The sequence below is a fragment of the Podarcis liolepis genome, assembly GCF_965112155.1.
Source record: "Podarcis liolepis genome assembly, chromosome: 8".
Classification (NCBI taxonomy): domain Eukaryota; kingdom Metazoa; phylum Chordata; class Lepidosauria; order Squamata; family Lacertidae; genus Podarcis; species Podarcis liolepis.
This window is the reverse complement of record NC_139560.1, coordinates 7,649,316-7,665,144: the sequence shown is the minus strand read 5'-3', so window position 1 is coordinate 7,665,144 and position 15,829 is coordinate 7,649,316. Positions and strand designations below refer to the sequence as shown.

The window sequence follows — 15,829 nt, the reverse complement described above, 5'->3', positions numbered from 1 at the left end:
GAGAATGTGAAGTGAGGAAGCAGAGCTGAGTAGAAGGTTATTTGTCGTAAGCCCACCCACCTCTCCTCCACCTCCCACTGATCCTGCTGCTATAGTACAACAAATAGATATCATAGAATCATAGAGTTGGAAGAGAACACAAGGGCCATCTATCAAACGCAAGGCACATTGTAAGAAGAAAACACATCATAAAAGCAAGCTGAAGAGTTGGCCTTTGTGGAGGGCTTGTCTTTATGAATCATTTTCTTCTGATGTGTCTTATGTTTGATACAACCTTGAATGCAGTTAAGAAGCTCCTCCTACACCAGCCATCTTGATAACCAATGGGGGCGGATCTTACCTCATGATATTGACAAGAACAGATAAAAGAACTGATATAAATTAGTGGGTGGAGCCCTGAACATCTAGCAGGAAGCTTGATAAAACATCTGCTGTTTCTTTGGAGCTACATTCATTTCTGAAAATGCTCTGACCCCCCTACTTCTTCCAGCACAGGATATTCTACTTCCTTCTGCATTCCACACACCATCTCTGAAGATTGCTGATCAAGAGTTTCTCACAGGTATGCAAATGTTTCAAGTTGATGCAGTTTATTTGTAAAAGCAAGAGGGGAACCATAATAGGGTAGCAGAGGTCTGCATGCAGGAGGAATACCCTTGAAGAGATACCAGTTCCTTTGGGACATAAATGGCATTCCTATTATTCTTTACTATATGCATTCTGTGATTAGAGAGCACGGATGAGAGCAGATTAGGGCACAATAAACTGTAGATTAAAATATCATTGTTGTTTTTCCATATGTGAACCATGACTGACTGGTTTGCTTGTGTATTTGATATGTGGATTAAGGAACAGACCCAGATGTGTTTCTCTACGGAACAAAATTGGATAAATAGTAAAAAAAGCTACATATGCTTATTCTTAGTGCTCTGGCACAACTCGGTGACATCTGTTATCAGATTTATGCTCCAAATTTAACAGCTAAGTGCTGATCGTATCAGAATGAGAAATGGTGCTTAGTTTTGCATCTACGCTGCAGCAAGAAGACAAAAGAGGAACTAGTGGCAGAATGAACAGCACTGTTAGATGCACTTTGTGTTGGCTTTTTGCAGTATAGTGACGCTGCAGAGAGCTTGCTGGGGAGACCATGCATTAAAAAGAAGGGACTCAAAAATAACTTAAAGAAGGTTTTAATAAGAAAAACAAAAACTCCATTTACACTAAATACATCAACAAACCAGACCCAACCACCAACCCATCCCCCAGGGTAATGGGAGAGCTAGATGCTGCTCCTTATATACTCTACCCAAATGCTGACACACCTTAATCAAATACAACTCAGCAGCACCTGCTATGTTTCACAGCTGTAAAGCTGGGTCTCGTTAGTTTGCTCTGGCCCTTGCTCCGGCCCCTTAAAGACATACACATGGAGTGGAACAATGATGAACCTTTACATTTAAAGAAACCATTCAACACTTTGCCCATGCTTGAAATCCAAAGAAATACAAAATGTATACTTGGAACATAGAGGCAAATGTCTAGGGTTTTGTCTGGAACAATAGGTGAGTATTTCAAGTAATCAGTTCCCTGTTTCTTTTCTGCCATTTCCCAAAATCCTACTGACCACAATGAGTAATGGATTAATTTGGAGGGTCCCCTCTCCATTTGTGTATTTTCCCCAGCTATTTAATTAACATATTTATTGTGAAAATAGATAATGGCCATATCTGCCCAATTCAAACTATACAAATTTTCAAATGTCTCCATTTATGTCTATGGCTGACCCTCTAACATCCCACCGGACATATGAAAACAGATTCTGAGGGCTCCTCCACACCTCATTTGGCCTTCCATTTCCCACTAGGAAAACCCTCTCTTTACTGCTGAATCGAAGCAAATGACCATTGGGTTTTTCCGCAGATTTTTGTTCATTCCAATTCAGAGGCAAAGAGTGTGTTTTTCAGGGGAAACTGCACAGCAAAGGCAAGGTCACTTGCACCGGTGTCTGAAAACTGTGTGAAACTGTGCCTTTTTGGAATGGGACTGGTGGAAGGTGGACAAGCCCTCAATCTGAACAAGGAAAATGATCTAACCAGAATGTGGCATGGTATTTACTCTACATAGATCTTTACATATATATGTGTTTCTGATATCTTATCCAACCATTCCATTCTGTTCTCCTGTCCCACCTGGTTCTCCATTTTCCGTCTCTTACAGAAGCCCGCCCAGCACCCTTCCATGTTCCATAGTTACACCTGTGGGCCTCCCCACACACCGTGCATATCAAAGCATATCATTTCTGGGATAGCATTACTCTTTTATTATTGTTTCAGTCTCTCGGTTTAATATCATTGAGTTTTATAACGCAAACAGACTTCGCATTTCTTTATTTTCTCCAGGTAGGAAGAGCAATGCAAGGCGTAGTTCAAAAGTAGAGATCCACCAAGATGAGCAATGATGGCCTGGGATCCTGGTACTCTTTGAATGCTTCATTGGAAGATATTGCAGCAGAAAATGGAACTGACCTCCTAACCCCCCAGGATGGTTTTGATCATGAATTATCACCATATCACATAGTAAAAATTCTTATGTACATCCTCATTTTACTTATTAGCATTTTTGGAATCATTGGGAATGGAACTGTCATCTGGTTTCTTGGCTTTTGCATGAAGAGGAATCCTTTCACCACCTTCATCCTGCATCTGGCTGCGGCTGACCTTGGGACTCTCATATGCTTATTTACTTTGTCCATTATACGTCTTCTGAGGTCATTCTTATCTTTACCTCCCTACATGCATTTGATTGAATTGTTGGTTTCCATTCTTTTTTCCTTCATGTACAACACTGGTCAATATCTGTTGACAGCCATTAGCATGGACAGGTGTGTTTCTGTCGTCTTCCCACTTTGGCATAGATGCCACCGACCACCACACTTTTCCACCCTTGTGTGTGCCACAATATGGATCACTTCTTTGCTGCTCACTGCAATCAACTTGATTGTTTCTATTTTTAACATTCTACCACATACCATTTTATTCCACTTTCTAATGAATGCTATACTTTGCCTCCCACTCATGACTGTTTCCACTCTGGTCCTGTTTAGAAAAGTTTACTTCAGATCACAACTGAGGAAGAAGGGGAAAGCTTTAACAGCCATCCTTCTTGCCCTCCTCTTCTTCCTCTTCTTAGCTTTCCCATTTACTTGCATTTATTTATTCATTCTTTTAACTCCATTTATAGCCTTTAATGTGGGATATGTTGCAATATCTGTTGGGTTCTTATGCAGCTGCCTGAATAGCAGTATTAACCCACTGATTTATTTCCTGATTGGGAGAAACAAGAGGGCTCGATCCAGGGAGAGCATGAAGGTCATACTCCACAGACTTTTCAAAGAGGAGGAAAACTGCAGAGAGGAACAAGAAGTTCCAGTTCAAACCCAGATGTGAAGAGTTCAAAATAGCTCAGAAAGCTTCATTAATATCTCTTGGTGTATTTCTTGGTACTTGTTTTCCTCTGTACTCACTATTTTATTATTTTGGATTTATTTACTCTGTTAATTTTTGTCCTTGTTTCAGGAGTATCGTTAAAAGCCCCTTGGATTGCCCATTGGGCAGGATTAATGTTTTACATGTTTTATAAAATAAAATAAAAAGAAATGCCGCTTCAACAGACTTTGAGTTGAGAAGGATGACTTCTAAATGGTATAGAAAACAGACTCATTGCCAAAGGGAATGAAGTAAAGAAATATTCACATGTAGAGCTCGAATGTTTGAAGAAGACAGAAGAAAATATTTTCCCCAGATTATTTAAAAGGTGCATGATAGAACATTCCACCAGTACAATCCCTATTTTCTGTGCTATTTGTCTAGAAAAAGAGCTGCAGAAACTAACCATAAAGGCCTGCCTTGTTCTGTTATAATTTCAATGGCAAGCACTTGAGAGGTGCTGGAACTGAGTTCCAATTAGTTACGGCTAAAAAAGAGCACTGCTTATTATATGGATGTAGTGATACATAAATTATAATTGCGTATCAAGACCCCAAGACCTACCCCTAAAATAAATACACTTGGACACTTGTATTAGTTTAACTTTTGGGGCAAACTTTGGCCAAAACTTTATTGAAATACAATCACGTGAGCGGTATTGGCTTAGGCATTGACTCCCCACTATAACTGACTCCACCTCTCAGGGTGATCGTCAAATGGGGTAAACCAAATGAGGGAGCAAGCTTGATGAGAACCAACCTAAGCTCACCCTGGGGTTCCTGTGGCCCTGGCATGACCCTAGCCCCTCAAGTGGACTTTGGACAAGATCCGGGACCCACAGATTCCTTTAACGGAATACCCAGTTCCTGGAGGGGCAGGTGATGGCCACACCTCCCCTCCCCACAATCCAACTGAGCCAATGCCTAACCGCCACCTTAGAAGATGTGATGATTTGCTGAGGGGTAGGCAAAAATCAAATGGCTAAAGCCAATCTGCCAAATGGGGGGGGGGGAATCCTATCCAGCCCCTGTTCCAATACAGGCGACCCAAACCAAAGCAAGGCCAAACGACTCTACCTAAACTTGGGAGGGTGGGCGGGTGTTCAGTCGTGCAAATGCAAGTGCCTCACTTGCATCACACTGCTGTTTTTAAAGCACCTGGGATCACACCACCTACTGGCTATTGGCGAAAACCACCTAGCATGCTCCCAGTGGAATGGCCAGGACTTCCTGCTCCCCCCCCCCCCATTTTAACCCTGTCAGGTGAGCTCTTGGATCCCGAGCGCAACCAGGACTCTGTTATGAGGATCCCATCTATGTGCATATTGAAATACACAAAGTTCTGCCATCTACACCTTTCTGGGGCAATGTGACAATTAGCAGAAGTGATTCATGACATCAATGTATCTCTATCTTTCCAATAAAGTTTTTGAAAAAAACACCAGTGGATGCAGGAGGCAGATGGTTCCATATCATGTCACAATGCACTTTCCACTCAATGCTAGCCATTGATGCTATATCCAAAGCTACACTAGACTACTTTGCACGTTGAAGAACCACTTATTAAGAAGGATTGGGATGGGGCATGAGAATAAAGCAGTCAGGTGAAACCATGCAGTCCACTCAGCACTGCAAAGCAAAGAGTCACCACTGAGCAGGGGAGAAGATGACTGGGCTCCTCTTAAGCTGATTAGCTTTTCACTGGCACAACCTAAGTGACCCATCACAACGTGCAAAGGCTCTAATGCAATTGAGAGGCAGCAAGCTGCTCACATAAAAGGCTAACCAAAAATCAGCCTGAGCAAGTAACACTCATCATCAGAATGGCACAAAGCACCTGATGGGTAACAGGGAGATATTAGTGTCTTCAATTCTAACTCCTGCAGTCTGTGTCTGTGTCCGTGTTTATGGCTGTCTTTCTCCCTCTCTTAGTGTGTGTGTGCTTGTCTGTGTGTGCTATTAATGAAAGTAAATATGATTATTCAAAAGAGAAGAATTAACTTGGTGTTGTTCTGCTGAAGAAGGATAGAACCCAAGGATTGAGAACTGAATGTGGTCTGAGGCCCAGAACTTTAACTACCCCCATAATGTTTTGGAATTCTTTTGCATATCATTATTGCATATATACTGTAGTCACTTTCCCCCATAATATAAGTTTTGGGTTTGATGCTTATGTAACTGTCTCATCTCACAGGAAACACCCAACTATTTTCTGCAGAAGTTCAAGCAAGATAGCTCTGGTGGCAGATAAAAAGGTCCTGACATTTAACAGTCATGAACATGTGCCCAGTATATCATTCTCATACAGACTCTTCTCTATCACGTATTTCAGTCTCATATGCAGTAATATAGGTTGATACTTTCCATGTTTGGGCTCCTGTATCAGCAGGAGGGACAAAGAGAAGTTGGACTTGCTTACTGCTTGCAAACTCTCTCTTCTCAAGAGTTCCTGATATGGACACTGAACTTTAAAAGGCAAGAATCTCCTCCTGAGTTTGTCAAATGCTATCCTGAGACCCAATGTGGAATCCAATCACCTTATAACATGATGCTGGCAAATGGATTACACAGAACTGAAGACACAAAGGAAGGATCCTACACATCTTGCTAAGAGCCAGATGAGGCATCTTAACAATTTCTGAAAATCTTCTGATTACCTGCTTATTCCAGCACCACTTGCTGCTCCCACCCACCATGCCAGAGGGATGCTGATCCAAAGTTTTTGAGAGCAATGTGAATAGTCACTTTTGATGTCATTCATTAGCAAAGGTAAGAGGGGATCTGTAGCTGAATGACAATGCTGTGCACCTTTGGCTGATGGGTGGGACAAGCTAACTCCCTGGAGTGTTCTGTTAGTAGGATACCAGGTAGATGGCTGGTGAAGACGGCAGAAATTTTTGGTTCCCACATCCAGTCAGAGCAGAAAGTACTAGGCAGGATAGAGTAATGGTTTGTCTAATACATTCCACATTGCAAAAATCTTGCTGTCTGGCTAATCTATTGTGGGGTTCCCCCCCCTAATTTTCATATTTCTTAATAATCTCAATTCAACTAGAGTTTTATTTTATCCACTTTTGTTCAAAATCACATTTTAATAACAATAAAATTACACATGCCTTCCCAATTCATTCCAGAATCACAAGAGCTGCTCGACTCCTCATACTCCTCTTCTCCGACACCCAACCAAACAATGTCCATGACACAAGAGGTTAATTTCCGATCTTAAGGATGAGTCAGAGAGCAGAAGAGGAGAATTTGAGTTCTAAAACAATATGCTTACTGATGTTGTGAATGTAATTTTTTTACTCAGAGCAAAGATCCACAACACCTTGGCGAACTCCATTTCCCCCCTAAGCCTTTGAAACTGATAAATTGTTACAAACATTCCAATGACTATATTCCTAAAGTGTTCATCAGTCATGAATTCCCACTATAGCATGTCTCTTTTGTTATTGTTTCAGTGTCTCAATTTAATATGGTTGAGCTTTACAGCTAAAACTGACTCCACATTTGTTTATTTTCTCCTGGTAGTTAGATCTATACAAGAAAAAGTACCCAAAAGTACAGATATAGCTAGGTACTTATGCTTCATTTTAAGAGATTGGAGCAGAAAATGGAACTGACCTCTTAAACCCCCAGGATGATTTTGATTATGAATTATCACCATATCGTATAGCAGACATTCTTATCCCCATTTTACTTATCTCCATTTTACTTATTAGCATTTTTGGAATCATTGGGAATGGAACTGTCATCTGGTTTCTTGGCTTTTCCATGAAGAGGAATCATTTCACCACCTTCATCCTGCATCTGGCTGCGGCTGACCTTGGGGCTCTCATATGCTTATCTCATATGTCCATTATACATCTTCTGAGGTCATTCTTATCTTTACCTCCCTATATGCATTTGATTGCATCGTTGGTTTCCATTCTTTTTTCCTTCATGTACAACACTGGTCAATATCTGTTAACAGCCATTAGCATGGACAGGTGTGTTTCTGTTGTTTTCCCACTTTGGCATCGATGCCACCGACCACCACACTTTTCCACCCTTGTGTGTGCCACAGTATGGATCATTGCTTTCCTGCTCACTGTAATCGTCAGCATCCTTTATATTTTTTACAGTCTGTATACCATTTTCTACCACCTTTTAATGAATGCTACACTTTGCCTCCCACTCATGACTGTTTCCACTCTGGTCCTGTTTACAAAACTTTACTTTAGATAACAACAAAGGAAGAAGGGAAAAGCTTTAACAGCCATCCTACTTGCCCTCCTCTTCTTCCTCTTCTTAGCTTTCCCTTGTATTAATCAGTTTTTTCACTCCATTTATAGCCTATTTTGCAGAATCTGTTGGGTTCTTAGGCAGCTGCCTGAATAGCAGTATTAACCCACTGATTTATTTCCTGATTGGGAGAAACAAGAGGCTCGATCCAGGGAGAGCATGAAGGTAATACTCCAAAAACTTTTCAAAGAGGAGGAAAACTGCAGAGAGAAACAAGAAGTTTCAGTTCAAACCCGGATGTGAAGAAAGACTTCAAAATAGCTCAGAAAGCATCATATTCTATCTCATAGAATCATAGAATCATAGAGTTGGAAGAGACCACAAGGGCCATCGAGTCCAACCCCCTGCCAAGCAGGAAACACCATCAGAGCACTCCTGACATATGGTTGTCAAGCCTCTGCTTAAAGACCTCCAAAGAAGGAGACTCCAACACACTCCTTGGCAGCAAATTCCACTGTCAAACAGCTCTTACTGTCAGGAAGTTCTTCCTAATGTTTAGGTGGAATCTTCTTTCTTGTAGTTTGGATCTATTGCTCCGTGTCCGCTTCTCTGGAGCAGCAGAAAACAACCTTTCTCCCTCCTCTATGTGACATCCTTTTATATATTTGAACATGGCTATCATATCACCCCTTAACCTCCTCTTCTCCAGGCTAAACATGCCCAGCTCCCTTAGCCGTTCCTCATAAGGCATCGTTTCCAGGCCTTTGACCATTTTGGTTGCCCTCCTCTGGACACGTTCCAGTTTGTCAGTGTCCTTCTTGTACTGTGGTGCCCAGAACTGGACACAGTACTCCAGGTGAGGTCTGACCAGAGCAGAATACAGTGGCACTATTACTTCCCTTGATCTAGATGCTATACTCCTATTGATGCAGCCCAGAATTGCATTGGCTTTTTTAGCTGCCGCGTCACACTGTTGGCTCATGTCAAGTTTGTGGTCAACCAAGACGCCTAGATCCTTTTCACATGTACTGCTCTCAAGCCAGGTGTCCCCCATCTTGTATTTGTGCCTCTCATTTTTTTGCCCAAGTGCAATACTTTACATTTCTCCCTGTTAAAATTCATCTTGTTTGTTTTGGCCCAGTTCTCTAATCTGTCAAGGTCGTTTTGAAGTGTGATCCTGTCCTCTGGGGTGTTAGCCACCCCTCCCAGTTTGGTGTCATCTGCAAATTTGATCAGGATGCCCTTGAGTCCATCATCCAAGTCGTTGATAAAGATGTTGAATAAGACCGGGCCCAAGACAGAACCCTGTGGCACCCCACTAGTCACTCTTCTCCAGGATGAAGAGGAACCATTGATGAGCACCCTTTGGGTTTGGTAAGTCAGCCAGTTACAAATCCACTGAGTGGTAGCATAGTCAAGACCGCATTTTACCAGCTTCTTTACAAGAATATCATGGGGCACCTTGTCAAATGCCTTGCTGAAATCAAGGTAGGCTACATCCACTGCGTTCCCTTCATCTACCAGGCTTGTAATTCTGTCAAAAAACGAGATCAGGTTAGTCTGACATGACTTATTTTTCAGAAATACATGCTGACTATTGGTGATCACAGCTTTCCTTTCTAGGTGCTCACAGACTGTTTGCTTAATGATCTGCTCCAGAATCTTCCCTGGTATTGATGTCAGACTGACTGGGCGGTAATTTTTTGGGTCCTCTCTTTTCCCCTTTTTGAAAATAGGGACAATGTTAAGTCGTGGGTTGACATAGTAGCCGGCACAGCGATTTCTTCAAGTAGCTCTTTTATTCTGGTAAGCTGAAATAGAACTGACTGCGAACAGCTCAGCCGGCCTGTATTTATAGGCAGCCGGCTGTCAACATTGTAACCACAACCCCAGAGTTCCCGCCAAAAATAACTGCCGCGGACCTGAGTGAAAACTATCTACAGACCTGAGTGAAAACTATATACAGTATCCCCCTGTTGGCCCAGGGTGAAACTACACTACATAACAGACAACATTTGCCAACATAATCTTTTCTACTACTTTGTTTTTCCAACTTGGTGACCACCATGTTTTGTACTACAACTCCCAACAGTCCCATCCGGCACAGCCAGATGGGAGTTGTAGTCCAAAACATCTGGAGGGCACCAGATTGGGGAAGGCTTGCTTCAAATCGTACTATCTCAAAACGTGTCCACAAGTTCTCTTCTGTCCTACATGCTTCCCTTGGGTTGCAGTCTGATAAACAGTCTCAACAGTTGGCCTAGATAGCATCTTAGAGGAGGGGTAAGCGAAGATTGTGTAACCAGAAGTCAAATTCATATGCATTTGGAAAGTTGTGCCTCATCTTTGCTTCACCCAACCCTTTTAATTCTTCTTGAATCTTCAGCAGGTGAGTATTGCCAAAAACTTAATCTTTTTCCAGTGCTACTTTTTTTTGAAAAAAAGTTATAAGCTTTGCAAATTGTCACTTACTTGCAAATTAAGTCCTGTTTAGTTCAATGAGACTTCCATGAGTAGACTGGGATATTATGGTTTAGTGTCCTAAGTGCACTTACTATGCAAAGTAAGTTACCACCAAGATAAGTAGAACTTGTTAATGGAAACTTACTTCTGAGTAGACATGCTTAGGAAGCCATCTGTAGATATTATTCAGAAAGCATTTGGGAGTGTTACTTTTAATATTTTAAAAAACAAATGTTTACCTTTTTTGTGACTGCTCAAGGCAGTGTATGCAATGAACTTGAAACAGTTTGAAATGTTAAAAACATCATGGAAAATCACCCAAATGTGGTTTTCATTTTCACAAAAAAATTGATCTTCTTATTTTCCTCAGATTCATAAGCCACAATGTACAATTCAGGGCTTTGAATATATTTTGTTCTAAATATGTTATGTTCATGTGTAATCTTATTTTGTTATTCCTCCCAAATAGTTCTTAATTATGGTTTGAGTGAGGAGACATAAATGGGGTTATGAGTGACTGCCTTGGGATAAGCCCTGGAGAGTATGCGTGGAGAAACTTCAGTTAAGGAAAAAGATATATTGCTATGCATTAGGTATGCGTTTTAACTGCCCTTTAGTGATGATTTCTTCTGATCTTCATCCTTTCTGCTTGCAGCAGTTGTGTAGGTAAAGGAAAAATCAGGTAGAATCCAAAGGAAGAGATTTCATCATGACAGAGCTGAGCACAGCAGTATCACTTATTTTAACACACACCACTGATGGGGTCTCTGGAAAATTCAGCCCTTCAACATTCCCAGAAGATGATATTGAATCTGAGCTTTCTTCCTTCATAGACTGCCTACTGCTCTTTGGTATTCTCATCATCCTTATAATATTTATATGTGGTCTGGTGGGGAATGCAATCGTCATCTATTATCTCTGCTTTATTCTTAAGAAGAACCCCATCACCACCTACATCTTCAACTTGGCTGTTGCTGATGCTTGTGTCCTTGTTTCTGCGGTAGTTTTCGCTTTCTCTTTGAATAAAAGTGATCCTAATTCCCTAGACTCCATATCACAAGAGCTGCTTTTTTACACATATACCACGAGCGGATATCTCCTGACAGCCATCAGTGTTGAGAAGTGTCTCTTGGTTGTCTTCCCAATCTGGTACAGATGCCACCGTCCAGAACACCTGTCTGCAATTGTTTGTGCATTAATATGGGCAATGTCCAGCCTATTCTTTGGAACGGATTTCTTTGAAATACAATCTACCATAACTTTTCAAGTCATTTCCACGATCAACTCTGTATTTTGCCCAATTGTTGTAGTCATCTGTACTGTGATCCTTTTCACCAAGGTCTGCTGCAGTTTACATCGACGCCCACGGGAAAAGTTCTACACAGTCCTCTTCCTTGCTCTTCTTTTCTTCTTTATTTTCGGTGTACCATTCAGTGCGCTGATGACCCTTCTAGCTTTTCAACTGATTGACATTCAAAGCATGTTATGGGAACCACTAATATGTATGACATGTGCTATTATCAACAGCAGTGTTAATCCATTCCTTTACTTCCTAATTGGAAGGGGAAAGAAACATCGACCCAGAGAACCCTTGAAGGTAGTGCTGGAAAGAGTATTTACTGACAAAGCTGATTGCACAGAGGATCAGAATCCTCCAACCATGACAGATTCAATGATGATGACTTCTTAAATCCCCCCGATAAGCTATGCTGTGGGGATTTCATAAGAGATAACCAAATGCAATATTCGCTTCTGGAAAAGCTTCCACAGATCCGGTTTTTCTGCAGAACTCAATGCATATTTTAATTACGGATGTTGATTTTCAAAAATGTTTGCATCATTGGATTTTACACTTACAATTTGCTTAGAAGCTAATACGGGAATTAAGGGGCATATACATCTATTTTTACTTTATTCCATTTAGTTGGATAATGCGTTCTATGGGCTTCTTATTTTGCTTTTTAAATGCAAAACTAATCTGGGCATTGGGTGGCATATAAATTAATAAATGACAACAATTCCAGGCTGTTCCCTCACTGCAAGAAGTGAAGCTACAGGGAACTAGGCAGAGGGCCTTCTTGGTAGTAGTGTAAACTGTTTAATTATTATTTGCTGATATTTAATTTTGAAGTTTACTATTATATTCAAATGGATTATTGAATATTGCTATATTTGGTTAGGTTGTCTATTTTAAAGTTATGTTTTTTATTATGACTTTCTATATTGGATCAGATTATTAGGTGTGTGATAGATTTGCTGTCTATTTTGTTGTTTCTTCAGCTTGTAAACTTTCCTGTGTATAGCAATATAGAAAAGTGGTATACAAATTAAAAGTGAAATGAAATGAAATGAAAACTCATACCAGCTCCCTAGGCCTGGCATCTTCTCCACTCATCATCCTCTGCCCAGCATACCTGAAGGAACATCTCCACGTCCATCGTTCAGCCCGTACACTGAGGTCCAGCTCTGAGAGCCTTCTGCTGGTTCCCTCCCTGCGAGAAGTGAGGTTACAGGGAACCAGGCAGAGGGCCTTCTCGGAAGTGGTGCCCGCCTTGTGGAACACCCTCCCATCAGATGTCAAGGAAATAAACAACTATCTGACTTTTAGAAGACATCTGAAGGCAACCCTGTTTAGGGAAGTTTTTCATGTTTGATGTTTTATTGTGTTTTTAATATTCTGTTGGGAGCCACCCAGAGTGGTGGGGTAGAAATAAAAAATTATTATTATTATTGGTAGTAGTAGTAGTAGTAGTATCCTTGTCACTCATGTGCCATTTGCTTTCTCAGTATCCTTCCTATGGTTTCTAATCTGATCAGGGTTTATGCAGTTTGCCTGTATACTTCTATGGAGGAAGAGGAGGAGCAGCAGGAGCAGCAGCAGTAGTGCTGCTTATTGACTAATGAAGCAAACCTATGCACAAGATGGCCTGAAGAAAATCGGTGTAATTTAAGCTGGTGTCAAGTTACAATAGATCCAAACCCTGTTCAGCATCAGTTGGTGCAAATCCCCCAAAATGGGGGGTGGGGGTGGGATTGTGCTATAACTAAAAGAAATAATTGATAGGTGGTGGTTGTTTTTTAAGTACCGACCAAGCAGCTATCAATAACACAAATCCTGTGTTCTAAACTGCATCTTCCAATCTAATTAGTTCAAAGCTTACTTAATTCCAAAGTACATAGCAGTTCAACCTAAGGATCAGGGAGGGATCTGCTGAACAGGATCCTGTGGACTCAGGGAGAGAGTTTGGAAAAGTGTACGGAATGCATGTGGCTCAGAGGGCTCCAAATGGAAAATGAATTTGGGTTCAAAAAAAGAAAAAAAAAAGATGAATGTGTCTAAAATTGTAGTGAAGTTGGAGTCTTACACAGGAATAAACAGAAAATAAAAATAAAATGGATTTTGGGAAATATCAAAACATCTGAGGGAAAACCATGCATCAACCCAAAACCCAAGTATCTAGGCCCAAAAGAGTGTCTTAGAACAAACTGACCAGGATGATTTTTTAAAAAAGTGAAAGAGGGAGATGCTTAAAGCAGGAAAAGTGATATTTGTGTGTCCAAGAAAGACATTCAGCTATAATAATAATAATAATAATAATAATAATAATAATAATAATAATAATAATAATAATTTATTTATACCCCACCCATCTTGCTGGGCTTCCCTAGCCACTCTGGGTGGCTCCCAACAGAATATTAAAAATACAATAAAACATCAAAGGTCTTTCATAAGCTACAGTGTCTTTCACCAATGTTTGCTTCCTTTCCACTCCATTTTTTGGTCTAACATGCATTGAGACACCCCGGATCTCCAAATAATTTTGTGTTTTTTTTTGCCATCTGATTCTTTAGTAGAAGACATGAACTTTAGTGGCATCTTTGTGTGAGGCTGTACCACTCAATCTACCACTGCACAAAAGCTGTTTGAAGCAGACTCCATGCAGAGGCATCGTAGAGTAATAATAATAATAATAATAATAATAATAATAATAATAATAATAATAATAAAAGTAGAGTAGAGCCTCATCCATAAACTTCCTTAGGACCTGATGTGTGTTGAAGAGGTCTGCCATTGGGGAATTTCTGCTTGCATTTTGATGGCCTTCTGCGTTCTTCCTACTGAGTGATTTAATTCAGATTGAGGTTCTTGGTGCACATTCCAAGCCTCTGGTCCCTTGGCCTCTGCCCAAGGAGTGACCTTATAGCCCCCCCCCCATTGGCAAAGAACTTCCTGTTCTGCCTGGCAATATAATAGTAGGTAGAAAGACATTCCAGAGGGCTTCCCAGGCTCCTGGAGACAGAAATTAGGTGAGATACAAAGGGATTTGGTGGATTCTGAACTGACACTACAGTCAACACTAGTTGGGATTGGGCCTGATCACTATATAGCTACAAGTGGTTTAGCCTAGAGCAAGCTTGTGCCTGCCATATGGTTGCCACCTCAGGCAGCATGAGCAAGGGGCTGTAGTTATGGTGGTGGCTATGTCATGCCATGATGTCCCACTGCTGTCTATGGGCCAGAACATGGGTCTATGGGTCAATATTATAATGGGGTAGGCATTGAGAAAGAAGATTTAGCACAACCTTTTAGATTTTATAGGGGTGGAGACGTTTGTGCTCAAGCATAAATCTGTTTCCTTTGGAAAGGGTTCTTCTTTCCAAAGGAAATAATTCAACTCAGAACTCCTAGTCTAAATCTCATTCTTTGGACAATATGTAGAGGTAAAAGTAAAGGACCCCTGGACGGTTAAGTCCAGTCAAAGGTGGCTATGGGGTGCAGCGCTCATCTTGCTTTGCAGGATGAGGGAACCACTGTTTGTCCACAGACAGCTTTCTGGGTCATGTGCCCAGCATGACTAAACTTCTTGTGCTGCAACAGAACACTGTGACGAGGGCCAGAGCCCACAGAAACACCGTTTACCTTTTTGCTGCAGCGGTACCTATTTATTTGTTTATTTGCTTTTGAACTGCTAGATTGGCAGGTGCTGGGATAGAGCAATAGGAGCATTTAGAAAGGGTAAAGTGAATTCCAGAAAAAAGGAAACAGATAATGGTGAATAAATGTGTTGGACTGTAGCATTGATGCCAAAGTGGGAAGAGAACAGCCACAGACGTATCATTGCTGATGGCTGTCAGTAGAAGCTGGCCAACAGAATATGTGAAGAAAAATAGTTCAAATAATAATATTTTATTCACATAAACAGAATAGAATTCCCCACAGAGAATTACAACAGGCAAAATAATACTGAGGAGAGCTGTAAAGACACCAAAGTCATCTATGGAGACTATAACCCAAAACTTATATTATGGGGGAAAATAACTATATATACAATAATGATATGCAAAAGAATTCCAAAACATTATGGTTGTAATTAAAGTTCTGGACCTCAGACCACATCCAATTCTCAATCCTTGGGTTCAGTCCTTCTGCATCAGTCCAACAGCAAGTTAATTCCTCTCTTTTGAATAATTAGATTTACGGTACTTTCATTAATCGCGAGCACGCGCGCGCTCACACACACACACAGATTGTAGGAGCTGGGTTGGAAGGCAGTAATCTTTCTCTGCCACCCATCAGGTGCTTTGTGCCATTTTGGTGATGAGTGTTACTTGCTCAAGCTGATTTTTGGTTAGCTTTTTATGTGAGCATCTTGCTTC

The 15,829-nt window shown here is 41.0% G+C and overlaps 2 protein-coding genes and 2 pseudogenes across 4 annotated transcripts in view; all 4 read left to right on the top strand.

The window, feature by feature from the left end:
• Positions 1-15,829, top strand: part of LOC310713137 (mas-related G-protein coupled receptor member H-like) — a 41,020-nt pseudogene that overhangs the window by 15,397 nt on the left and 9,794 nt on the right. The window contains exon 2 of the transcript XR_014530103.1: positions 5,679-6,217. The product of XR_014530103.1 is annotated as a mas-related G-protein coupled receptor member H-like (transcript). The remainder of the gene's footprint in view (positions 1-5,678; positions 6,218-15,829) is intronic.
• On the top strand, positions 2,448-3,563 carry LOC310713140 (proto-oncogene Mas-like; the record flags this gene model as incomplete). The annotated part of the gene is made up of 1 exon (XM_083516952.1): positions 2,448-3,563. The coding sequence occupies one exon, from the start codon at positions 2,448-2,450 to the stop codon at positions 3,444-3,446; it is 999 nt and encodes a 332-aa protein (XP_083373078.1). The 3' UTR covers positions 3,447-3,563.
• Positions 6,235-8,011, top strand: LOC310713802 (proto-oncogene Mas-like; annotated as a pseudogene). The gene is made up of 2 exons: positions 6,235-6,253; positions 7,083-8,011. The product of its transcript is annotated as a proto-oncogene Mas-like (transcript).
• LOC310713656 (mas-related G-protein coupled receptor member H-like) lies at positions 10,066-11,861 on the top strand (the record flags this gene model as incomplete). The annotated part of the gene is made up of 2 exons (XM_083518096.1): positions 10,066-10,097; positions 10,827-11,861. The coding sequence occupies exon 2, from the start codon at positions 10,881-10,883 to the stop codon at positions 11,859-11,861; it is 981 nt and encodes a 326-aa protein (XP_083374222.1). The 5' UTR covers positions 10,066-10,097; positions 10,827-10,880.